At 37.9% G+C, this 27,800-nt stretch overlaps 1 protein-coding gene across 1 annotated transcript in view; it reads left to right on the top strand.

Annotated features, from left to right (window-relative positions):
• The window catches only part of CFAP47 (cilia and flagella associated protein 47), a 281,878-nt gene that overhangs the window by 133,207 nt on the left and 120,871 nt on the right, over window positions 1-27,800 (top strand). Inside the window, exons 44-46 of the mRNA XM_061378057.1 lie at window positions 3,979-4,087; window positions 4,978-5,204; window positions 11,566-11,746. Of these exons, the coding sequence (XP_061234041.1) occupies window positions 3,979-4,087; window positions 4,978-5,204; window positions 11,566-11,746 (517 nt within the window). The remainder of the gene's footprint in view (window positions 1-3,978; window positions 4,088-4,977; window positions 5,205-11,565; window positions 11,747-27,800) is intronic.

Genomic DNA, 27,800 nt, shown 5'->3' with positions numbered 1-27,800 from the left:
ATTGAGACCAGCAAATAACCCACAAAAAGTCTGTGTAAATGTCCACATGTCAGAAGATAGTGATCTTTGTGGATGGTTCAACAAAAAAAGAATCCAGCACTCAGCACCATTCAGAAAGAGAAATTATTAGGAAAGAAAAAGAATAAAATGTGAAATCTTAGTATACCTTTCTGAAGAGCTATGCTGTACAGATCTTGAATATTGTGTGCAGTTCTAGTCACCCCAGGAAATAATATAATGATAGGGATAGTGGGAAGAGAGAGAGAAACAAGGATAATTAGGGTTAGGGAATAGGGTTAGGGTTAGGATACAAGGATAATTAGGGATAGGGAAGTGTGTAGTCTGCCTGGAGCCTGGATCAGGGATATCACCAGGGTGCTCCCCGACTAGAAGGATGTAACAGTTTCTTTACAGAGACAGATAATTAAAAAATATAAATCCTATAATCAATAAAAGAGATTGTTAAGGGGCATTACAGGTACATAGCACAGAAGTCTATACACTGGCTAAGAAAAGGCTCATGCTATATTGGGTATAGAGCCAGAAAAATAAATAATTTAGTGAATAGAGACATGTTAATGGGAGGAAAATAAATCTAAGAGATGTGGTCAGAGATATGGGATGGTTATATTTCATGTGGAAAGGGAAAAGAACATTTCTGACAACCCCAGTGTTGCCTCCAGTGGTGATGTAGAAACATTTAAATTTAGACACCTAACTAGTGCTCATAATTTTTAACCAAGAACAAGTTCACCTTATCATAGTGGGAAGCATTAATACCTCAGAGAAGCCACTGTTATGTCCTGTATGGTAAGTATTTCTGGAACACCTGGTCTTTCCATCCTAGCTGAGTAGCTAGGATGCATTTAAAGGCTGCTGAAAGTACAAAATTTTCTATATGTAGCAGTTCAGGTTAGAAAAAGTCTCATCCAAACAAATATATCATTTGTAAGAAAATATGGTGAATCTTTTAGGGAAAAGGGAAACTGCAAGATAGCTGGCGTGATTTTAGAGCTGTACAGTAATGACACAGGAAGAAATTTGCTTTCTTAAATATTGTGTATGTGGCTGCAATATTTCAATCATACCACTGTCTAATTGACAAACAAGTGTAGCTACCATGCTGAATGAAAATCAGATAGCTTCATACAACGATGAGACATATTGCTCAGGTATGGACTCGTGATTTATATAATCTAAAAAAATAACCAAATTTAGCATTTCTGTAAATTCTTCCTACTTACCATTCCTACCCTTTTGGACCAAAATAGTAATCAAAGACTGCTTCTTCATTACAACCAACAAAGAAGGTACTGAGGTTCGAAACCCCAATTTGACTAGGAATCCTATCTGTCATTGCATTAACTATGTGTCTGTAATAAAAGCAAGAAGATACAGGGGTTCAAGCTTGTTGGCCTGCTTAAGTATGTTGCTTAAATCGTTTCAAAATAATCTGGGTGTTAACTTTTCTAAGGTTCGAAATGACAGCACAAGTTATTTATAGCATTTTCCAAGGACTTGTTTCAGTATTTCTGTTTTTGTGAGAAAAACGTTCTTCAAATTTTTAGCATAGGTCTTTTCAGAGAAGAAATTATATATTGGTTAACATAACTGGGTTGCTTTTTCTCTAAATCTTTGCTTCTGGGAGCTAATTTAAATGTGAACATCTCAGGATTGCAATGACAATAATCTGCTAAGTCATACTTTGAGAATGTCAGTCCAGACTTTCACAGCTAAATATCTAATGTAGAATTAAATGTTTTATTAGGAGAACAGTTTACTGTACACTATTCTTAATTACTGACTTGTGTGGAGAGGTGGAAATTCCTGGTAGCTATATATTCTCCTGAAATATTGGTTAGGAATGGGATTAGATAAATAGCTAATGGTAGTTCAACAGCTATTTTCTTAACTATTTTTATTATCAGTAACCCTACAAAATGTTGATGATATTCTATTTGTAGCTTATAGAAAATAGAAATATAAAGCATTAAAACCATGGAGATACTAGCTAAACTCTCAACATGCAGTAAAATACCCATTCTATTCCATCAGGAAGCATTAGGAAAAACTCAGCAGAAAGAAAACACGATTTTCATTCTATGGAGATCAAAAAGCAAGAGCTCTTCAAAGCAAAGAGGGAAATGGGGTTTGTTCCTACCTATAAGCATACTGATATCAGCAATGACAGGAAAAGAAATTCATAGTAAAATGGCATCCTAGCAACCAGAACCTTCATGAAATTACTTGTATATACTGTGAGCTTGTTAGCATTCCTTATGGAGCCAAATAACTGTGTCAAACAGGAATAATTCCTGTTTAAATTGGTTCCCAAGAGTGGCTGTTAGTTTCTGTGTGGGAGCTCACTTTTGCTGTAGGTTTCTTTAATCCTTCCCAAGGAAGAACTGTCTGAACTTCTGAATCAAGGAGGGGGAGAAAATGCCATCACAGCTGAATGGCTTTCCTTCTGCTGTGTCAGAACCATAACTGCAATGCTTTCAGCCTTAACATAAATGTCTTGAAACTATGAATAAAGTTAAAAAAATAATCAGCCTTACCTTATGTTATTGAGCATTATTATATAATCATAGAATTATAGAATAATTGGGGTTGGAAAGGACCTTAAGATCATCGAGTTCCAACCCTCCTGCCATGGGCAGGGACACCTCACTCTAAACCATATTAAACCATATTAAAGGGAAAACATTGCATTGGTTGGAAGATGGGCTAAGTTCCATAAATTATTTCCTTCATATCTGGAATAAAGGCTAATATATATTATTCTTTATAATAGAATAAGCATTTTTAAGGCAAGTTTTACAGAATGTGGTTTACAGAAATAAAGAGATGATTTCTGTGCAAATTATATCAGTTGTTATATCGGTTCTACCTTGCAATCAGTAGAAGGTGATGTTGTCCAAAAAAAGTCTTTGGTAAAGAAAAAAATGTTACCAAAACAATAGTAGTATATCATCAAATCACCTGCCTAGTTCAGATAGGTACCTAAATTAACTAGGTACCTAAATTAAATCAGCTAGGTACCTAAATTAAGTATCTTAGTTTTGGGATGCCGTGATTGTGGCCTTTATAATTTGGAGTACTTTAAGTGAATTTTCTTTAAAAAAAACCAACAGTGTCTCTTTTCCTGCACCATACTTTTTTTTTTGTCCATGATTCAAAGCATTGTTTCTCTGCTAATTAATCTAACATTTCCTCCTTGAAAAATTACTGTGTTCCTTTGTTCTAGGTCATGTTTTTATTTACATGAAAGCTTTTGTAGTTTTTCAGTTATTTTAATGAAATAGATAAGATTCGTTAACTTTATTTCTTCTTTATGAAGAATTTGTACATAGAATCATAGAATCATAAAATGGTTAGTGTTGGAAAGTACCTTAAGACCATCTAGTTCTAACCCACCCTAAACCATGTTGACCAAGGCTATGTCCATCCTGCCTTGAACACTGCCAGGGATGGAGTATTTACCACTTTTTTGGGCACCATCTTCCTGTCCTGACTTTTGCTCTTTTTTGGTTTCTAGACAAATGTTACTGGCTCAAAATTACTGTAAACATTTTTCAAAAAAAGTTCTTAACTGTGAAATAAGTCATGAATGAATTTGCTTAAATTATATATACCTATATAATTATAATTTATTTTATTGCTGTATTTATGGGTCAGGGTATCCTTAGTTAAATTATATGAAGTTGGAAAGGATTCAATAATTGATATTTCTTGACTTTTTCACATTTAATAATCTCAGTTAAAGGTACCTTATTATCATAGCAGGGTTTGAAATTGTAATTTTCTTTCATTTAAGCGTACTTTTAAAATAGTGGGTCTCCTAAATATGTAAATTATTTCACAAATCAGATTTTAAGTATTACTAGGTTATGTTTGGTTTTAGTTTTAATATCTTGCCTCATCTTCTGCATGAGTTGTTTTCTGAGTTCTGTGGATTTGTATGTTCTTGCATTTCAGGTTGGAGAATTCATATATCTGATAGAGGGAACAGGTGATATACCTTTGCCTTCAGGATTGCTTCCAATGGATAGTCCAAATGTTTTGCATGTTAGCAGTATATTAGAAGGTAAAACTAATAGAAGGGAGAAGAGTAAAATAGAGCAAACAATTATCTTCTGCAAATATTATTCAGTTCCCATGCATTTTTGCCCAGATTAATTAAATAAATCTTGTAAAAGCAATTGTTTATAGTGAACTATAAGAAAGATATTACAGTGTAACTATCAGATGTTTATTTTAATCTTGTCCAGTCTATTGTCTTCAGAGCAGCAGCTGGTTGTTAGTAAGCTTCTTTAGCTTTCTTGTATTGTGTTCAACATAGTCTTCATGAATATCTTTTGATTATTTCTCTTCTACTTCGGAATATAGGTTGTAGCCAGGTGAACTAGGACAACTCATCTTTACTTAGAATTTTTCTAATTTTAAATTGCATGAGTTTTATATGCAGTGTTGTGGTTTGACAGGCAATCCAATACTTTTGTATTTAAATAGACACTGATAAAATGCTGCCAATCCTATTTCAGAAAGAACATTAGCTACTATTTGAAATAATTGCTTATGGCTTCCTTTAGAGGAGATGCAACATCTTCTGGTGGGGTAAAAGAGTGGCTGTGTTATGTAGGTGTCAGAAAGACCTTTTAAAACCTTCATTGTTGTCTAATAGTAGTAACAATAAAACCTGGGTTTTCTTGTTACCTAAGCAACTTGTGGGTTGTATTTCAGTCTATGTTAATTTTTATTTCCCCATTATGATTAAGAATTAAAAAAAAAAGTGTTACTGGAGTAAATCACACATACTAGAGCAATAACACTAAACATCAAGGCAATTTTGTATTCTGGCTTTTCTTTGGAGATTTGAGATTTTAAATGCTCCATGCAGTTATGCTACTGGTTGACAAATGTGGGGGTTTTGTTTTTTTTCCTTTCTTTCTTTATTTTTTTAAATTTATTTAACAGGTCCAAGTTCGGTAGAGCCAGTTTTATATTTGAAATGTCGTCTTGATCAGATTCTTGAAGAAAATCTGAAGGTTCCAGTGATCAATGACTCAAGAGAAAGGGCTCTGGCTATTGCTGCACAACAGCAGATGTCAACTATTGAATATGAAAGAAGAAAGATCACAGGGACTCTGCAGAGCAGTAGTGTTAGAGTTGCAAGTGCATTGTTAGGACTGTCCAGAGTAGAGGTGAGAAACACAGTACTCTGTTAATGCAATTATTTAGTGGCTCTTGGTTTGTTTGCCTGTGTTTTTTAAGTTTCAGGAAACTGCGAAGTTACGGGTTTTTTTTCACACGTTCTGACTGTAATCCCAGTTTCCCCTCAGACAGTGCAATATTTTATATGTTCATTCTGAAGCTGCTTTCTCCATGCTATTAAGAAGTACTTCCTTTGAGAAATCTTGGCTGCAGTTAAAGAGCCTTAACATTTTACTCTCATAGTCTATATAATAGGTATCTGTATTATTATCCTTCCTTATTCACATTTTTGTAAGAAATTAAAATTCTCAAACAGGATTTTTCTTTAAAGAATAGGCTTTGTGAAAAAATCGAGGAGCACGAAAGACTTTTTCATGTCTTGTGATCAATACAAAATGGTTTTGGAAAACCACAGATCTTCTTTATAAGCTATAGCTCCCTACTTAGACATCATTCCAACCTAGACATATTTTCCCAAGATTTCAATATTTAGAAACAAAAACCCTCCCAAGGTGGTCTGTTAAACATTCAATTAGTACTTGTGAATAAATTTATAATAGCAATATTGCCAAATAAGAAAGCTTTTTTTTCTCATGTAGAATTCAAGTGCCACCTATGGATAATAACCACACACTAGGCTTTAATTTCCCTTGTGAACGTGATATTACCTGGCTGCAGCTAGATTGCTGAGCAGCTGTGTTACTCCAAATTTCTAAATCAGTATACAGAAAACTTCTCCATTTTATTTTTCATAAGCAATTACAAGACTTTCTGTACATGGAGGAAAATACTTTTTTCTGCATACTAGTTTAATTTCCCACATGGTAATTTATTCAGTGTTAGTATCCCTCATTATGTATTTTATATCTATCTAATTGTCCTCCACTCTTCTATGATACAGGCAATTTTAGAACTTATGCTAGAGTTACCTAATTACCTAGTTATGCATTTTTTGAACACTTCCAGGGATGGTGATTCCACCACTGCCCAGTGAAGCCTGTTCTGATGCCAGCTTCGTTGCCCTTTTCTGGACCCTCTCCAGCACCTCAGTATCTCTCTTTGTTACTCTCTTTGATTTCTATTCCACCTTTCTACTCACTTCCTGAAGACCTAGTTGTGTTATATAATGGATGGGCAGAAGGAAAAATTGCTTCAGCTTGCTCCATTTATTTGCCTGTCAATCTGTGGAATAACTAACTAAATAATTGCATGCTTTCCATTCCTATTAAACTGTACATTTTACTCATGTTTACTTCAATCACATAGAAAACAGAAATAAAGGTAGGCTATATTTTTTTAGTCAAACCGTATATTCAGTAACATTTGCTGTATGGTTTTACTTGACCCATTTATATGTATGGTTGAAAGTCCTAGCTATTTTAGTAGTGTGTTTTTACTGCTTCTTTTCCTTGCTGTAAGAAAAAAAAATCTACTTTGATTCTTTTTAACAAGTAGAGTTACTAAAAAAAAAAAAATTCTTATATATTTCCCATAAAATTATCCTTTTTAATATTCTAATATTATATTTATATTCTAATTATTCTTTTTAATAGACTCAAAAAAAAAAAAGGGTTTTTTATCTCTTTCCCGTAAAAGTTGCTGTGCACATCCTGTTTCTCCTGTTCATGTTTTGTGCTAAAAGGTGTTACTACTGTGTGCAGTCAGATTACAGAAGTGGCAGTTAAGTCGGATGAACTTGGAAATGGACATTCAATGGAAAGGTGCAGGAATATTAGCTAAATCTTTATTTCTCCCTTTTATTTATTTAGCTAGGTTAAAATTAGCTCATTAAACAGTTCTGCTACAAAGAGAAATTTAATAGTTTATTTTAAAATCTTGGGCACTGAAGGACTCACTAGCAGCAACGTTAAGTACTTAATCTGCCATCTCCTTCCCTGTCTCCCCAAAGTAACCAGTACTACCAACACAATCCAAACAATTTGTTACAGGATTTTATTTTGTGTGTGTTTTAACTTTGGTATAATCTAAAAAAAATATCTGAAAACAAATAGCATCAAAAAATAAACCAGTTAGAGAAGCTGAGTGGTGAAGAGATAGGAAGCAAGGATGCTTAAGCAAGTGAAATCTAAAGATGCATATCTCGATACTTAAAGGAAAATCAGAAATTAAAATCAGTAACCTCATGCTTCTTAATTCTATTAGTAAACATATACAAGGCATAAAACCCCAGACACTAAATAATATCCTGCGTGCATGCCCATTTATAGCTGTGATTTTTTTTTTTTATTGTTTTTAATGGAAGATGTTAAGATAGTTCTGAGTTTTATTTTTAAGTATACAGTTGTGTGAATTTCTTACCTCTTGAGCATTTCATTAATTTAATTCCAACTAAAACATTTTTAGGTAGTAGTAAAAAGAATATAGGGTGGAACTCTGCCACTGTTAAGGTTGGGACTGGCATTATTGTGAATAATTACAAAATACTTTTTAGATGATTAATAAGAGAAAGCTGTAGGTGGAAAGTTTAGGTGAACAGATAACAAGGAAAGAAAAACATGGAAAGAAAGGGGAGAGAATGTGGAAGAAGAACATAACTTGTTTTGATTGAAGTTGCTAATGGTAGTAAATAGAGGAAAGTGATTAAAAGAAGGAAGGAAATAACAGAATGAGAATTCACAGGGGTATGCAGGGGGAGTTGCAGTTAGTGAAGTGAAATTTAAAATAACATGCCTCATTTTCCTTCATCATAAATTGATGACTAAATTAAACCCAGTTTCTAGATACAAGGCTCTTTCTTCATAGTCAGAGATGCTAGTAACCTCCTTGTATAATTGCACATTGCATTAGGGAAGGAAGAGAAGTCCTGTTCTGCAAGAATCACAAAACTAAAGCTTGCACTTGCCTCTGTGTCCAGACGTGTCCTCAGTTAAACTGTAAAAAGTGTTTAGGCTGTATTTTGCCTTCCTTCAAATTCATGGCTTATCGTGGACAGCAGATCTCTGTGTCCACAGCCATATTCTAGATGTTAGGACACCGTGCATTTTCTTTCTGTCCTGCTTTCCATGGGGCTAAGCAGCACTGAATATTTTACCTTAGTACATCATGGTGGTGCTAATAGTCTTTGATCAATGGAAGATGAGCAGAGACCTTGTGCACTCAAAGCTATGGCTTCTGCTGCTTGGCTGATGTGACAGAATCTCATCCTACATCTGTCCAGCTCTGATCTTCAAAGTCTGCTCTTCATAGACATCCATGTTTCAAGGATTTTGTGGTCTTCTATGTGATTATGGAAAAATTGTAAATTAAGTTTGGACAGTTTGCTTTTATAAATACAAGTTTTTTTTCTTTTTTTGTCGGTGTTTCTTTTTTCTTTTTTTTTTTTTTTTTTTAGAAAGAATCATAGTTTCCTTGAAGAGAGAAGATACTGTACTTAAAAAGTTATATTTAAAAATATTGAAAAAGGTATATTTGAATCGGAATGAACTTTTCACAAAAGGTTCTGGGGTCAGATTTCAATTTATTAAGCGGACCAATGTTTTTTATATTGTATCACTTATCTTTTGATATGGGATTAAGGGAAATGTCAAATATGGTTTATAACAGGGATTCTGAGAGATTGACATAATGAAATTATTTTATTCATGAGGAACGGTTTTAGAAGTTAATTCCTGGAAGGAAGAAATGGGGCTAAATTAGGATCTGGAAAAGAGTAATATGAAGGGAAAGAGTAAGGTTCTTCTGCATTCTCTAATAGAGTCTGCCGTACTTTACACATAGAAAGTGCAGGTGGTGGTTCTAAGAAAATACCTTGGAAAATCAATTGTTCTTTGAAAAATACCAAGTTTAATTGTGATGCTTTATATACTCTCCAATCCATTTTTGAAAAATTATTCCAAAAAGAAATTAACCCTGGGAAGTGAATGCAAATACTGTTGTTAACTGGTAGTAACACTTCCACACATGGAATACCATTAACCATTATAGTGATGAAGTACATGCTGGAATATGTCTTATTGTAGCACAGCAGCCTTAGACCTGTAATTGATAATGAGTTAAAAAATATTAAATTTAATCTAACTTACTGCCATGAAAAATACTAAAAAAATATAGCAGCTGCAACATTTATCTGAATTATGTTGGAAATTTTTCTTGCAAATGTTGCCCTTTGAGGCAACATATTTTAGTCTTGTGTGTGTTTGTAGGATTTTTTTTCCCTTTCAAAAAGATCTAGGTTTCTCATTAAAAATGTTTTCCTTGTTTACTCTCTGACAATGTACCAGGAGATATTTGATATGTTCATAGGCTATGTAATACTAGCTAGCTATCTTTTCTCTTAACGTATCTTTAAAAATGAGATAGCATGAACAAGGATCTTAAAGTAAGTACTTCAGTTATTTTTCAGATCATAAGATATATCTTCAAGATAATTATAATTGAAGTGTTCAGTGCTCCACCAAAGGTCATCTTACAATCATTTTGTCAATTAAGACTTACCAAAACTTTTAAATCATTTTTATTTCAGTGTTGGAAAATAATCTAATTATTGAAATCATGTGTAGGTATAAATTTGTATTTGAATATACATAAGGTCTAAATCAAATTTAAACTGGTAAATACATATAATTCTTTTGGCTTGAAGCTTCCCAACACAAGTGAAAATGAAATATCCTTTTCCCACTGCAAAGTTTTCTGTCATTTCAGTCCTATCAAAGAGAAATGGAACTTGCTATTAATATAGCAACTGACTTATTAACCTTATGTGTGTGTATTAGCAAGTACTATCAGTGAACTTCCAGTCTTGCAGGACAGAAATCATTCAACAGAGTCCAAGTTTTCAATTCACATAACAAATCTTTTTGTTCCTTCTGTAGATTATATTTGCAGTACACAAGTGGTGTATATACAGTAAAAAAAACCTTGTTTAATGTTTCAGTTAGTACTTTTTTCATTCACGTGTATGTGTCCAGTTCTTTATAGAACAAGAATCGTAATTATTTGGTTTTACAGATTCCTAAATTCCAAATGTACTTTGTATTTAAAGCCATGTTGACATTTTTGATGGATAGTTTAATGGTCAAAACAGAGCAATCAGAGTGTGGGTCTGCTTTATAAAACTGGAAAGGAAATGTGAGTTTTGTATTAAAAAAGAAAAAAACCCAAACCAACCAAACAATAGACAAGCCACCAATCCAAAACAGAACTCCAACCCAGTTGATTTCAGCAGTAATTTGACCATGTTACCCTTAGTAGTAATCCTTAAGAACAATCCGCTTTTCATTTTAAATTGGCTTTTTAAATTCCCAGAACAGATCTCCATTCCTTGTCCCATTCTAATGTCTACTGTGATACCTGTTGTCCTGACACTATTTTAAAAAAATAGAATAAACCAGTTTTCTTACCACAAACTAAACTTTTCTGTAATTATCTCCTCCCTAGATTTGCTTCAAGATAATTCACAGAATTTATTCAAAGACTTTCCTATAAAAACAGATGTGACTAGTTTCAGATTTTAAATTTGTTCAATTTACAGTTAATCTTGAATATTAAAATTATACTGTGTTATTGGATTGAAAATGGCAATTTTCAGCAAGTAGTCTATTAAACCATTGCATTATTTCTGTAATGCTGTCGCCTTACAGGAGTCAAATATAGTTCATTAGGATGTTTAGATGACTTGTGTGACATGGTTTAGTGTGAGACGTCCCTGCCCATGGCAAGGGGCTGGAACTAGATGATCTTAAGGTCCCTTCTAACCCTAACTGTTCTATGATTCTATAATTTTCAGGTTGTCTTCACATACTGTGCTAATCCTTTACTAATAGGTGTTTTACTGTTGATTAGAAATGCTTTTTACCAAAGGGGGAGTTTATTTAGCCCTAAAATTAATTATAAATGCTTTGCTTTCTAAAATATAGTGTCAATTTCAAACTATCAAAGTTAGCTCAGCTAACTATATAATTATCCTTCAAAAACAGAAAAATAATTTTTTGTTTTCATGCCTTTTATTATCCAGAAACTTTATAAAGTAAAAGATGAAAAATCTGTCTACATCTGATATAAAATATGTTTTCTTTTCATCTTGATTCTCCCCTTTTCTTGCCTTTCCTGAATACTTTAAGGGACTGCACAGTGGTTTCTGGATAGGAGATGATTTTACTGTAAATTTCAAACTCCATTTTTCTTAAACGAATGTTTCAGACACATGATGTCTAACAAAAGTATGCAAGACAGTCTTTATTTAGAAGGATCTTTCAACAATTTCTATGTAACTTGCCAAATTACCAATTTAGCTTTAGAATTACATATTTAGACCTGTATAATTTTAGATATCCTAATCTGAAATTATTACAAGATGACTGTTCATATGTATACATTATTCCTTCACTTCAGAGACAAGCACTCCTGAAACCTCGTAAATTCCCGCCAGAGCTGAAGTATGTGGATTACAGTGTAGAAGTGAGTACGCAAGAATTCTTTGAGGTTCCTAAGAAGCTCTCTATTCCAGTACTGGGATCAGGCAGAGTTAATTTGAAAGTTCTATCAGCAAAAGACCTTTCACCTCAGAAAACAGGTAAGAATAGTCTTATATATGATGAATTTGTGGGTTGGTTTTTTTTTGTTTTCTTTTCACTAAGATAATCTGTGTTATTAAGGTTTTCCTGAATAGAATCAGAAAATTATCTTCCTCTCCATTCTACTATTTATCAAATCGTCAACCTTGTCTTTGTCATCATTACTGAAGTTCTCTTTTATTAGCTCAAAATAGTGCTTTTTACTTGCTCCTGGTTTTCTCAAAGGCACATAACCACAGGAGACTTGCTCTATAAGATCAATTAATTTGGTTTGTTTATCTGAGAGATCTTAAATTTGTGCTTATTTCTCACATCCTTTTCTCATCCAGCAGTGATTGTGCTCAAACTGCACCATTTATACCACATATTGTTTCTTGTTTGCTTCTCCTTAGTCAGCCAGAGGGAGGTGTCAGCTGATTGTATGCTGTGTTCTCTTTGTCCCTCATCAATGAGAAGTTGTACACTAGCCTTCAGATCAATCTTGTCAACTTTAGTCAGTCTCTGTTGCCTCAAATTTTTCTAGTATCTTAAATTTGATTCTGAAATATTAATTGCTTTCTTTTTTTCTTGGCTTTCAATTTGATCCCTTCTTTGCCGGTTGATTTTATATATATATTTTTAAAATCTTAATTTAAACTTATCAAACCCTCTAGGTTGCATTTCTTAAAAAAAAAAATGAGCAGCTGAGGCAACTGGGGTGGTTTAGCCTGGAGAAAAGGAGGCTTGGGGGGGACTTTATTGGTCTCCCCAGGTACCTGAAAGGAGGTTGTAGTGAGCTGTGTGTTGCTCTCTTCTGCCAAGTAACAAGCAGTAGAATGAGTAAATGGTCTCAAGTTGCATCAGGAGAAGTTTAGATTGAATATCAGGAGAAAAATTATTCACCAACAGGATTGCCAAGCATTGGAACAGGCTGCCCAGGGAAATCGTGGAGTCAGCATCCCTGGACATATTTAAAAGAGATATAGATGTGGTGCTTAGGGACATGATTTAGTAGTGTTCTTGGCAGTGCTCAGTTGACAGTTGGGCTCAATGATCTGAAGGCTCTTTTCTAGCCTGGATGATTCTATGTAAAATTTATGTTAATATTTACCTGTTAAGGTATCTGTACATGGTTATGTCACAGCTAACGTAACGTTCCACAGGTACTAGATGACACAAACAATTTGGAGGCTTGTACTTAAAATATAAATAGCAGTTTTCTTGGCAAATTTAATAGTCTTGAATTCTAGTCAGTCCATCCGTACTTTCATTTCATCACTTCTTGATCAGTAAAGTCCTTCTGTATCTTTCTGCAGTTCACTTCATAGAATCATAGAATGGTTAGGGGTTAGAAGGGGTCATTTAGCTCTAACTTCCCTTTCACTAGACCAGGTTGCTCAAAGCTCCATCCATTTCTCTACCTGTCACTGGAACCAATCATGTGCTTTCATGGTGCATGTTTGTCTTCAGAATTGGTGTATCCCTTGTGGTTTTTGTTTCTTTTCTGCAATAAAAATGAGGAATCTCTTGATTATTTCTGGCAAGTCTTTTTACTACAGATTCATTCTACTTGATTAGAGTATCTGTGCTGTAAAACATTTTAAGGTGTCACTAGGCATGTTTTTAGAAAGATGAAAATAGTTACTGCAGTATTAGAAGCAAGACTAGCCTAATGAGTGACTACAGGGCTAGCAGTGAGTAGAAGCTGAAGAATAGATGTAACACAGGTTGATAGCTGAAACATTTCTTGAATTACAAGATATTTAAATCCTAGTTAAAATCCTTATGTTGTCAAGTTAAAAAATAATTGCTTGTGTTTGTAATAATTAATTTAGAAGTGAACTAAAACTGGTCATAATTGCACAGGGGATTCTTTGGATTGCTCTGTAGAAGAGGGGAATACCAGCTAGGGGAGAGAGCAAAATCTGTAGGTGTAAATCTGATAAGGACATAATAAGATCTCTGTCGTGATCTCAGAACAAAAATTGTTAACTGGCCATATGGCAGGTCACTGTTGCTTAGCAACTTCTAAAATTATCTTTAAAGTTGAAATGTGAATGAACTTATCTGAAATTTTTAGAATATTAATTGCTAAAATGTAGTGAAGAAACCACATTATAGTAAGGGATTTACTGCTGGTTCATGCTGCTTCTTTATCCAGCAAAGGAAATTATAAAAGTGAAAGAGGGAAGTAACCAATGGAAACTCAGAAACGAAATCATTCTACAGTGAACACAATCTTTTTGATACTTATTTTTTCTTACTAAGGCACTTAAATAGTTACATGAGGGAGCAGAAAAGTCAAGATGATGCAAAAAAACCTAAATGGGGCTTTGGTAGTGAATTCAGAGAGGTGGTGAGTTAAAGAATAGCTAATAAGAAAAGCTGAGATAAGCAGCTGAAAGCATGAAAGCAAAGATGTGTTCAGTACAAAGACAGTCCCGGCTGATTCAGGGTATTTATTGTGCTAATGAGGAAAAAGGAAAATATTAGATTTTCTAAAGGCTCTTAGAAAATCTAATATTGTGACAGAAGTCCCCAGGTGGTGTTCCTGTAGATGGAGGCAAAACATTGGTCTCATCTGAAAATTTTAACTTTATTATCTGAAGAAAAAGCAGTATTTTAACCACGGTGGTAGCTTTACTTAGGGTGGGAATAGCTGCTTCTCTGAAGAAATGACAGAGTGATTAGATTTATGAAGAAAAACAAAGGTGGAACCAAGCTAACTAAAATCAATCCCTGGATCAGAATTTTAGTCTGCAATAGCAGGAAAATTGTCTAGCCAATATTTTAAGAACTCTGCCAAAAGGGAATTAGAAGATAAAAATCAATGCCATTCAACACATTTTCCTATAAAATAGTTTTTGTTAAATAACCTTACTACATTTTTGGCAATATTTCAGATCTTAATACAGAAAAAGAACACAAGATGTTTACTTCTGATGTGACATCTTGATTCAAACCCAAACTATATACTCTTATAGAAATAAACTAATGTACTGGTTGTATTGAAAAGTTAGCAAATTTTGATAATTTGTTATTGCAGAGTCATCAGAAAGTGTGCCCTCAGAAATGAGTACTTGCTGGACAGTGTCAAGTACTTTCCATTAGTAATATGGAAGATTATATAAAGTGTATGTAGAGGTAGCAATGACCCAGATTTTGTGAAAGAATAGTTGCTTGGAAATGCTACATAGTTATAAACTATGTATTTTAGTATAACCAAAAGTAGTATATGTGGAACAGAGTTTGCATGCTAGTTAAGAGTCTTGTTTTGCGCATGGTTTAAGCCCAGCTGGCAACCCAGAACCATGCAGCTGCTTGCTCCTTCCTCATGTCCTCCCCCAGCTCCCGGAGGCATGTGGAGGACAATAGAAAGAATGTAACTCCCACGGGATGAGATAAGAACAGTCCAGCAACTAAGGTATAACACAAACCACTACTGCTACGGCCAATAATAATAATGATAAGGGAAATAACAAGGGAAGAGAATGCAAATGCTCACCATCCGGTGAACGATACCCAGCCCGACCTGAGCAGTGATCTGGGCTTTCCACGTAACTGCCCCTAGTTTATATACTGGGCATGGTATGCTGTGCTATGGAATGTGGTATGGAACCTCTTTGACTAGTTTGGGTCAGGTGTCCTCTCTGCTACCTCCTGGCTTCCCCTCCTCTCTGGCAGAGCAGGAGACTCAGGAAGTCCTTGGTCAGGCGAAACATTACTGAGCAACAACTAAAAACATCAATGTAATCAGTGCTGTTCCCAGGCCAAAAGTCAAAACCACAGCACTGCACCAGCTACTAAGAAGGAGAAAAATGACTGCTACTGCTGTACTCAGGACAGTGACTCAGTTCTGTAGAATAGTTCGATAACATTCACATGTCTAGTTTGGGGGTTTACCTCTTGTATTACTACTTGAATGCAATCCTCCACTGACTACTATCTAATTCCACATTCTTGAAAGCTCAACATAGTGTTTTGATCTGAATTTGGTTTAAACTGTCTGGACAGAGCAGGTTTTCCCTGCAGTGCTCATGAAACATGAATAAGTGTTTCAGTTCTGTAGAGTAGTTTTAAAACCCTCATTTAAGTATCATGTAAGAAGAACATGGAGCTAGGAGAGGATCTGGTTCAAGACCATCTTAAGAACCTGAACATGCACAAGTCCATGGGACCTGATGAAATCCATCTACAAGTCCTGAAGGAGCTGGCAAATGAAGTTGCTAATCCACTGCCCATCAGATTTGAAAAATCATGGCAGGCAGGTGAAGTTCCCAGTGACTGGAAGAAGGGAAATATAACCCCCATTTTCAAGAAGGGGAAAATGGATGACCCAGGCTATTACAGACCAGTCACTCTCACCTCTGTGCCTGGCAAAATCTTGGAGCAGATTCTCCTGGAAGGCATGCTAAGGCACATGAAAAACAACAAGGTGCTTGGTGACAGCCAGCATGGCTTCACTAAGGGGAAATCCTGCCTGACCAATTTGCTGGCCTTCTATGATAGGGCTATGGAACTGATGGACAGGGGTAGAGCAGTTGATGTCATCTACCTGGACTTGTGTAAAGCGTTCGACACTGTCCCACATGACATTCTGGTCTCTAAATTGGAGAGACATCAATTTGATGGATGGACCACTGGGTGGATAAAGAACTGGCTGGATGGCCGCACTCAAAGAGTTGTGGTCAATGGCTCAATGTCCAGCTGGAGACCAGTAATGTGTGGTGTCCCTCAGGGATCGGTGTTGGGACCGGTCTTGTTCAACATCTTTGTCGCTGACATGGACAGCGGGATTGAGTGCGCCCTCAGCAAGTTTGCCGATGACACCAAGCTGTGTGGTTTGGCTGATACACTGTGTCCTGGGTTCAGCAGTAGCAGTCATTTTTCTCTTTCTTTGTAGCTGGTGCAGTGCTGTGTTTTGACTTTCAGCTGGGAACAGAGCTGGAAAACAATGATGTTTTGGTTTGGCCAAGGACTTTGTGAGTCTCATGCTCTGCCAGGGAGGAGGGAAGCCGGGAGGAAGCAGGGACAGGACACCTGACCCAAACTGACCAAAGAGGTATTCCATACCACAGCACGTCATGCCCAGGAGGTAACTGGGAGAGTGACCCGGAAGGGGGCTAGAGTGGACTGCAGGGTCGGAGGAGGTATCGGTCGGTGCTTGGTCGGGCTGTGGGGGCGAGTTATCGGTTGCCTGGTGATGGGGTGTTGTATTCTCTTCCCTTGTTATTTCCTTTATCATTACTATTATTGGTGGCAGCAGTAATGATTTGTGTTATAGCTGAGTTACTAAACTGTTCTTATCTCAACCCGTGGGAGTTGCATTTCTTTTTGATTCTCCTCTCCGTCCCTCCAGGAGTAAGGGGAGGGCAGGAAGAGAGGGGGAGTGGGTAACAAGCTGTCTGTCATTGGTTAAACCACAACACACTGGAAGGAAATAATGGCATCCAGAGGGACCTTGACACGCTTGTGAGGTGGGCTGATGCCAATCTTACAAAGTTTAACCATGCCAAATGCAAGGTCCTACAGGTGGGTGGGAGCAATCCCAGGCACAGCTACAGGTTGGGCAGAGAAGAGATTCAGAGCAGCCCTGCGGAGAAGCACTTGGGGGTGCTGGTCAATGAGAAACGTGACATGAGGTGGCTTCAGTGTGTGCTTACAGCCCAGAAAGCCAACTGTGTCCTGGGCTGCATCAAAAGGAGTGTGACCAGCAGGTCAAAGGAGGTGATCCTGCCCCTTTATTCTGCTCTCGTGAGACCTCAGTTGGAGTATTGTGTGCAGTTCTGGTGTCCTCAACATCAAAAGGACATGGAACTGTTGGAACAAATCCAGAGGAGGGCCACGAGGAGGATCAGGGGGCTGAAATACCTTCCGTATGAAGATAGGCTGAGAATGTTGGGGCTGTTCAGCCTGGAGAAGAGAAGGCTGTGTGGAGACCTCATAGCAGCCTTCCAGTATCTGGAGGGGGCCTATAGGGATGCTGGGGGTAGACTTTTCATTAGGGACAGTAGTGACAGGACAAGGGGGAATGGGTTAGAATTTAAACAGGGGAAGTTTAGATTGGATATAAGGAAGAAGTTCTTTACTGTAAGGGTGGTGAGTCACTGGAATGGGTTTCCCAGGGAGGTTGTGAATGCTCCATCCTTGGTGGTGTTCAAGGCCAGGTTGGACGAGGCCTTGGGTGATATGTTTTTGTGTGAGGTGTCCCTGCCCATGGCAGGGGAGTTGGAACTTGATGATCTTAAGGTCCTTTGCAACCCTAAGTATTCTATGATTCTATATGCATAACCTAGCATACCTTTCTGTTGTATTCTGTTCTGTTCCATTCCATTCTCTTCTGTTCTACTCCATTCCATTTTATTGTGTTCCATTCCCTGCACTCACAAGGAGTTGTACAATGAGGAGATCATTATTTACCTGAAATGCTAAGGGAATTTCAGCAGCAAAAGGACTTTCAAAGACACAAATCAGAACGGTTAAGGGTAGTAAGAGTATTTTATTTATTCCTAATAAAGTTATTTGGTTTGGTTTAGCTTAGTTAATTTGAGTCTGGTTTAGTTTAGACCTTCAGTTTAGCTGGAAAAACCTTCTGTTGTAGCCTGACAAAGGAAAGCCAGGGCAGGAGTGGTGCCGTGGTGGTGCAAGAGCCACAAAGATGATTAAGGGAGTGGAACACCTCCCTTATGAGGAGAGGCTGAAGGAGCTGGGTTTCTTCAGCTTGGAGGAGACTGAGGGGTGACCTCATCAGTGTTTACAAATATGTAACGGGTGGGTGTCAGGATGATGGAGCTAGGCTTTTTTCAGTGATATCCAGTGATAGGACAAGGGGCAATGGGTGTAAACTGGAGCATAGAAGGTTCCACGTTAACATCAGGAAGAACTTCTTTACTGTGAGAGTGACAGAGCACTGGAACAGGTTGCCCAGGAGGGTTGTGGAGTCTCCCACATTGGAGATACTCAAGGCCCACCTGAACAAGTTCCTGTGTGATGTACTCTAGGTTACCCTGCTCTTGCAGGGGGGTTGGACCAGATGATCTCTTGAGGTCCCTTCCAACCCTTGGGATTCTGTGACATAAGAGCAGTGCAAGAAGAACCCGGCCAGAAAGGGCCAGGGAAGACCTGCCAAGGGGTGGTGCTCAATGCTACAGAGGACAGCAGCAAGTCCCGGGGCCACGCTGGGGCCACCCTGGGAGTCCAGAAGGCTGCCTCCCCCTGGATGCAAGGCACGAGGGCCACCTGCGTGGAGCACAAGACACTGCCTTTGGGACACCATGACCCAAAGGAGCCCCATGAAGGGGCTGTGCTCGGCTGCGGAGGAAGGCAAAAACCCCCAGGGATGCTTGCTAGTGCAGCCTGGGGGGAAAAAAGCCCTTCCCCCCCTAGCTGCAGGACACCAGGGGCCACCTTCGTGGAGCATGAGCACCAGGCCATAACGCAGCCAGAATGGACCGAGGAGCCCTGACAAGCGGTCATGCTCAGTGCTCAGAGGAAGGCAAAAAACCGCCGGGGACCGGTGCCAGTGTGCCCCGGGGGAAAATTCCTTCCTGACCCCAGTGCTGGCGATCGGCTACTCCCTGAGCATGTGAGCAAGACCTGCTCCTGCTCCACACGCTGGTTATGCCTCTAAGGGGACAAGGGGACACTGGCACTGCCTTTTCTGCTTCCGTCCGGAGCAATCCCAGAGCTTCCACCAACAGCAAAATGCATTGGCCTGATGAATCCTGGGAGCATGAATCCTTCCTGTGCTTGGCAGTGGGAGCTCCAGAGCACTGGGGGAGGGCACTGAGCCACCTGTGCATCCTTTTTCTTCTGGCTACTGCCACTCTCTCCCCAGGAGGTGAGGACGGCGAGCTCCCCACCAACTGAAGCAGGATGCCTCGATGATGCTTTGAGCGTGGCCCCTCCAGGAGCTGGAACTGCAGCACAGAACCTCCCGCAACTTCATGCAGTTCCAAGTGTTCCCTCCCATAACCCCCTCATGCAAGCAATTCCCCGGTGCCCAGCAGATGAGAATGGTGAGCTCCCTGATGACTGAAGGAGGATTTCCATCCATCCGGCGAGCTTTGAGTGTGGCCCCTCCAGGAGCTGGAATTGCAGCACAGAACCTTGCGCAGCTTCGTGCAACTCCAAGTGTTCTCTCCCTCAGCCTGCCCCACAAGCTATTCCCCGGTGCCCAACAGATGAGGACGGGAAGCTCCCAGATGACTGAACCAGGATTTCCATTCATCCAATGAGCTTTGAGTGTGGACCCTCCAGGAGCTGGAACTGCAGCACAGAACCTCCCTCAGCTTCCTGCAGCTTCAAGGATTCCCTCCATCAACCCCCTCCCAGGAATTCCCCCGCTGCCCCAAGGACTTCCTCTCGGATGCCCTCAGGCTGCCAGCTCTGTCCTGCTGGCAGCACCCAGCACTCTGGCAGTGGGACAGGGGAGGGCGCTGGACTCATACTGCCCCAGAGCATTGTTATGCTGCGTTGGAGGGTGCTGGCACTATGACATGGTGGTGACGGGGCCCCTGCAGCCCCGCCCAGGGCAGCCCTGCTGCTGCTCTCCCTTCACCCAGCATCCCTTGGAGAAAAGCCTTTGGGCTGCTGGCCCTGAGGCAGTGCCTGTGCCCAGCAGGCCCAGGCAATGTCTATGCCCATGATGGCCACACACTGGGCACCACTGTGGGCTGTCCCTGTAAATAAATCTGTATGTTCAGACCCTATCTGTAAAGGCTTTTATGTCATGTAGAGTCAGTTCACTGTGATGATCGCAAAGGTGAAAGATTTTGGGTTCCCTATGCACAAACGTAACAGAAACGTAGAGAGCATGCAGCATTTCCTCACCATTCCTTATCAGTACACCAACTGGCATTTGCTACTATGCTGCTTATGGTGAGGTCTTCTTCTTGGAAAGAAGTGAAGGGTCTGGTGTCTGTAAGGAGTTTATGTAAATTCTGAAAAAAATCGTGAAATACAAACCACAGAAATTTTCCAGTACTAGAAAAACAGTTTAGGATAAGAACAACCCTGTGGTCATGGAATTCTGTGTGCCTGCCAAGCAGTTCAAGGACAACCCTTATAGTGTGTCAGTGTTATATGACACAATCTCTGCAATTGCTGCATGTGGAAGGAGATCATCTAGTAAGTCTGCATTTAGCAGAATGCCTAAGGACACAGTCTAATCCTCAGCCCAGTTCTCTTTCATACTGAGATTGTTAGGGACCCTTTGATCTCATCTGTGCTTTGAAATACACCTTGAAATACTCCCATCATCTTAAAGGTCTTGATAATAAGCAGAATATATTCTGCAGTTCCTTGCTACATAAATATTTTGGTATGTAAGATCACCACGTCACGTAACACAGTGATTGTTCACCATTGACTCAAATAGGATCCTTAAGAGCTTTAGGGTGTCTGAATCATAAGAAGTAGCCTGGGAGATAATTCAGTCCCTCTGTGTAGCTCTGGAGAAAGGTAATTGCCAGTAAAACTTTAGTACTTTATAAACCAAAGGATAGCGGATTGAGCATTTAGAAACTTGTGGTAGGTATAATTAACACTGAAATAAATTGCCCTTTTCTTAGTGGTGTGGTATTAAAGATTGTAAAAGCTAAAATGTGAAGCGGTATTAAAATAATGGCTTATTAAAATAAGCAACAGAGAAGTAGCTTCCAAAACCAGATCATGCTTCACTAGAATAACAAGTGGCTGCTTTCCTTGGATAAAGCATCCCCAGAAATTCTTTGACTGTCTAGGCTCATCTGTCTCTAAATGTGTGTGTTTCCAGAACAAAACCAGTACAAGTCACACTTGGTTTTAGCTAATGGATTCTAGCCTTTTTTTTCCTGTCTTTCTCCCACCCCTTTCTGTAAGCTCTTACTAGTAAGAGAGTGAATCCTTTTGTGGTTAATGAAAAAAGTAAGATATAACATTAAAGTTAATGGAGATATTGTGGTGTGTTGAGTGAAACTACAAACACAAGGAGTGGTTGCCAGTGCAAATTAAAAGGGCCATAAACCTGTCAATATTAAACTGTAAAATCACAGATCATAGAATGGTTTGGGTTGGAAGGAACCTTAAAGATCACCTAGTTCCAACTGCGCTGGCAGGGATACCTTCCATTAAATCAGGTTGCTCAAAGCCCCATCTAACCTGGCCTTGAACACTTCCAGGGATGAGTCATCCACTCCTCTGGACAACCTGTTCCAGTGCCTCACCACCCTCACAATACAGGATTTGTTCCTAATATCTAAATCTGTTCTCTTTCACTTTAAAACCATTCCCCTCTGTCCTGTCACTACCTGCCCTTGTAAAAAGTCCCTCTCCAGATTTCCTTTAGGCCCGTTTTAGGTACTGGAAGCCTGCTCTAAGGTCCCCTCTGAGCCTTCTTTTGTCCAGGGTGAACAAGCCCAACTCTCTCAGCCTGTCTTTACAGAAGAGGTGCTCCAGCTCTCTGATCATCTTTCTGGTTCTCCTCTGGACTCTGGTCCGTGTCCCCCTTATGTTGAGGACCCCAGAGCTGAACACAGTACTCCAGATGGGGCCTCAGGAGACCTGAGTAGAGGGGGAGAATCACCTCCTTCAACCTTCTGGCCACACTTCTTTTGATGCAGCCCTATAACCTAGGGTAAAAGTTTTACTTATTACTATACAGCTATAATAAGGTATGCCTGCTCCTATGTTTTGTTCTTGTAAAACTTGTCTTTTCTATTCTGCTAGCCTTTCTTTCTCAAGAAAGCTTCAACTTCTAATGAAATCGGGGAAAATTAAGGATTGTGATAAGTTTTTCATCAATATAATCAACATAAAGTGACTGTCACAGTGCATGGATGCCCTTTGATATAGAACAGAATTTGATGTAATCAAGTGGGTTAAGGTACTCTTGACCTATATATACATATATTTTTATTTTTTTTTCTGGAATCCCTTTATGTTTTCTATTTATAAGAGTATGGGCTAGGTTAAATGTGGAAATAAAAAGATCTAGTACGATCAGATGTTTGCATGTATTATACCTGTTAATGTTGGAATGGGAAGTTACTTTTTCATATTCTGTGCTTCTAGGATAGGAGGGGTTTTATTGCTTTTACTATTTATGTCCTGTCTAACACAACAGGATATAAATTTTGTTTCTATCAGGAATAATGAACAGTATGTAGATTGTACAATATAAATACGTTCTATTTGGTCACTGTATTATATATAACATAATTTCATTTAAAGGAGCCCACTAAATACCTGCATTGGCATGACAATTGAATTTAATCTGACCTTTACTGGCAATTTAAAAAGAAAAAGAAATATCAGACCCTAGTATAATACCTAAAGATATTTATTATTCTCATTCATTAGCAGAGAGGGTCTAAGTTTTTTACACTGTGCCAAAATCTACATCTTCAGCAGCAGCATGGCACCCCCAAACTTGAAAGTTTTTGATTCTGTGTTAATTTATGAAAAAGTTACCTATGAATAACTCTATAACGTTGATCTAATCTCAGTATTTTTCTTATGTAGACTAAGTTATAGTCTATAGTTAGAAATATGTGATGCATTGTTTTCATTGCTATGCTTTCCAGTAAATAAAGTGCAGAACAGCTAACAAGAATTAAATTTGAAATCATTGTTTGACATATATCACTCTTGCTGTTGGAGGTGAAAAATATTTTTCAGTGTTTTCTTTTATGTTTTATATAGCCACATCAGGAATATTGTGGAATATTGTGTCCAGTTCTGGGGCCCTCAGTTTAAAAAGGACAGGGACCTGCTGGAGAGAGTCCAGCGCAGGGCAACTAAGATGATTAAGGGAGTGGAGCATCTCCCTTATGAGGAAAGACTGAGGGAGCTGGGTCTCTACAGTTTGGAGAAGAGGAGATTGAGGGGTGACCTTATTAGTGTATATAAATATATAAAGGGGGAGTGTCACGAGGATGGAGCCAGGCTCTTCTCAGTGGCAAACAATGAAAGGACAAGGGGTAATGGATACAAATTGGAGCACAAGAGGTTCCACTTAAACCTGAGAAGAAACTTCTTCTCAGTGAGGGTGACGGAACACTGGAACAGGCTGCCCAGGGAGGTTGTGGAATCTCCTTCTTTGGAGACATTCAAGACCCGCCTGGACACGTTCCTGTGTAACCTTATCTAGGTGTTCCTGCTCCGGCAGGGGGATTGGACTAGATGATCTTTTGAGGTCCCTTCCAATCTCTAACCTACTGTGATACTGTGTGATACTGTGATCAGACAGCTAATTAAAAATGTTTACCTACACTGTATCATCTGTATATGTACATATTCATGTTAGTAATATTTTCTAATTACTGTGTATATTTTCTTGGTAATTATATGCTCCATTTTAAAATTTATATTAATATTTTTTTTTCATGACCTGTGGCCAACCTTATCTCCTTCTTTGTATGACTTTTAAATTTTATCTCATATACTTGCTACTTGCTCAGCATTGGGTTTAATCAGGGCAATCTTTTTTTTTTTCTTTTTATCTTTTATTTATTTATCAGTGCCTCCAAAGCAATTTGCTGTGGCTTTAAGCTTATTCTTGAACAAAACATTGTCAGTAATTTTGTGGTTTCTTCTTTGTATTCCGTTGTCCACATGCTGTATAAATTTTCCTGCACCTGTTTTTTTTTTTTCTGAATAAATTGTTAATCTTTTAAAGCAAAATTACATGGTCACTGTCCAGTAACAAAAATTTTGTTAGCTTTTCATTTTACTGTTTACATTTTGAGGTTTTATTCTAACTCCTTATCATGTCAACTTTCAGAGTTCAGTTCTATGAATAGTATAGTAATAAAAATTTAATTTCATTTGATGGTCTTATTCATCCAGGATAGTTAGGCACAAATGGGATTATCATTCCTTTTACTCTTACTCATGCAAAGGATATATTTAAAATAAGATCCTGTTTCAATATGTGGCTCTGAGAAATGATGGTATGGGTCTTAATAGTTTTCATTCCAGCTATATCTATCAAATGACTATTTCTACGTGTATGTATTAGTAGAAAGTTGTTTTGGTCTTGTAAAAGTGAGAGGGATTTAAATATCAGACTGAATATGTTTCTTTTGTGTTTAATGCCTGCCGCAGTAATTTCAGTAGAGAGTAATTGTATTTGCTATGTGTTTTTTGTATAGTGAAAAACTTTTTGAAGGCCTCTGTCTTGTGCTGTTGATTAATAGGCTTATTGCTGTGCTGAAAAAGGGTATTAATCAGTAAATACATCAGAGTATCCTTTACTTCATACTCTCGTCAGAATTGAGATTCAGAAAATTCCCTGAAACTTGGAGTCTGCCTAAAAGAAGGACATGTGGATAGACAGCAAAGACTTTAAGTTTACTTCACAAGTGAAGCTTTAGGGGTTAGGGTGCTCATCTGTAATTTAGATTTTAATCAGTAAACTCTAACATTCTGTGTAATTTAAAAATAAGTACACGTAATCATAGAATGGTGAGTTGGGAAGGACCTTAAGATCATCTAGTTCCAACACCACTGCCATAGGCAGGGATGCCTCACACTAGACCATGTCGCCCACGGATCTGTCCAACCTGGCCTTGAACACTACCAGGGACTGAGCATTTGCCACTTCTTTGAGCAACCTGTTGCAGTGCCTCACCGTCCTCACAGTAATGAACATCTTCCTTATATGAATCTGAACTTCCCCTATTTTCTGCTGTTGTTTTGTAAAGACACATGCTTTAAAACTTTTTTAGTTGCCAGTGTCGCTGGCTTTGTAATGCATATGTGTAATTTATAATCTTGATAATTTTTTTTTTGTTTTGTCTAAACATTTCCTGCTGTGCAGTCTTGTTTGATAGAACTGCATCTGTATAAAAGAACATGCTCTTCCTGCAAGTAAGGAGCATGCTTGACAAGTCAGTTTATCTGCTGTATATTTGCTGCGCATGCATGTCTGCACAACACTGATTATGGTGGGGATGGAAGGAAATGGCTATGGATTTTGGAATAAAAATGGGAAAACCAAAACAAAAATCTATCCTATTCGCCCATTAATGAAAGATTAGTAAGTTCTAGCTAAGCAGAACAACTTGCTCAGCAGTAGGGTTTATTTGAACAACATGGGTTTTATACTAAATTATGTTGTGTATCAAAGATGGAGTAACCTAGGTTGAATGGGGAGGAAAGGTTTTGTTTTGCAAAGTGATGTTTCTGAAAATGTTTGAGAAATCTGAAAAGTAGCAGAGTACTTATCTCACAGTGTGAACTAAAGCTTTCAGCCTTCCAACCCCGCTCTGTGTTTTTCTGACTTCAGTTCCCTCTCCCTCTTTCATTAAGGATTTTTTTTTTTTTTATTTTGAAAAATGAGAATCCTTAAATGCGTATCTGGAAAAATTCAGTGTAGGTATTGAAAAATGCTATTCCTGTTATATGGAAGGGAGAGTATTACTGGAACAGCACATCTGGTTCTGGTTTCCTTTCTTCAGAAAGGAGGTTACAAATTAGGAAGGGTTCAGGAAAGTGCTATGGTAATTATTTCAAGGTCTCGAATGCTGAAATATCCTATCTCTCTGTGATCTCTGAGGGAAAGTGGTCCTGTTCAGGTTACCAGTGAGTGCTTCAAATGGAAGAATATTTCTGACTATTAAAGGGCATTGTGCAGAAAGCATAGCACTTTCTACATAGCATAGGGATTTATAATGAAATAATTTGATACCTATAAAGTGACAGGTTTATTAAATGCTGACAGAAACTCAGGAGCAACAACAATCTTTCTACCACTTAGTCTTATAAAAAAGAAAGCTAAGATATGTACTTTTGTTCCAACTGTCAGGCTATGGCTTAAAATATTTTTTTTCTGAAATTCTAATGTTAAGTTGAATGTCCAGTAGTATGTCACTTGTTATTAAAAGTGAAATAAACATTTGATGCAATCAAATTATACAAAGAGAGGAAGAAGAATAAAGTACAAGCTAAAATTGCACAAAATTAAATAGAGCTGTGCTAGTTAGACATCAAGTTGAAATAAATAAACACTTAAAAAATCAAAGCAAAAGTAAAAATCACTTTAATTATTAGGGAAAAGAGAAAAATTTGGAAGATGGGAGTTAGTTATCAGATTTCTAGACTACTCATAAATTATTTGCTCTAAAGTTCAGGCATATGTAGGATCTTCCCTGCTGTAGAAAGGGAAACATTCTACGGATATACTTGATCAATTGCCTAAATAATACAAGATCTATCACTGCCAATATCTAAAATTACAATATTCTGGTGTACAAATTCCTGAGACAGAGCCTCGCATAGTTCTGTGTGACAGTTCATGGATACTACAGGGTGTAAATCCTTTGTATGAGGGGCATCCTGTTTACTTAGGGTTTTTTTTCAGGCTGCTATTTTGTTTGCAGTTTTCTGACTCAAAAAGGCTTTACATTTCTGATCATACTATTGATAGAAACCTGATAGCAATACCCTTGGGCTAGAATTATTTTAAAGAAAAGAAAATACGTGGGAAGAAATCACTGATAGGAATTGATATGCAAAAAATGCACTAGCATGTCAGTACCAGCTTATAAATACTTTATATTATGCATTGTAATGAAAGCCTAAGTATGTCTTACAGTATATTATAAGCATATACATTGTTAAAATTTCCTAAAGCAAGCATGTACCTAGAATGCTTTTAGTCATGCCATATGGTTTAGTTTCTTTCCTAGTTTATAAAGATAGACATAAAGAAACTAGGTAGAAAAAAAAACCAGTCCGAAATGCACTTTCAATGAAAAAATGTTCCACCTTGCTATCTAATTTAGATTCAGAATCAAAAGCTATTATCAGAATTCTGCTGCCTTTTACTACACGATTTGACAGTGCTTGCTGTCTGCTCTTAAACTTGTAAAAAATACCTGAAAAGAGCCTCCAAAAAAGAGTCTCCTCCATGAATGGTTGAAAAAGGTTTCTGTACATAGCTGTCAAGAATTGTTAGCAATTTAACACTTTGTTGGTAGTTGTTCCAACAGTTAATTTATTCAGACTGTTGTGGTTTGTTGGCTTTTGTTAAAAAGCCCTACTTTTTTTTTTTTCTTATTATATATTATATAAGCCCTACTTGTTTTTTTT

Source organism: Neopsephotus bourkii, unplaced genomic scaffold, assembly GCF_033783945.1.
Source record: "Neopsephotus bourkii isolate Nb327-2 ecotype Australia unplaced genomic scaffold, CSIRO-AGI_Nbou_v1 NB_1763, whole genome shotgun sequence".
Lineage (NCBI taxonomy): Eukaryota > Metazoa > Chordata > Aves > Psittaciformes > Psittacidae > Neopsephotus > Neopsephotus bourkii.
This window is presented reverse-complemented; position numbering and strand designations above follow the sequence as displayed.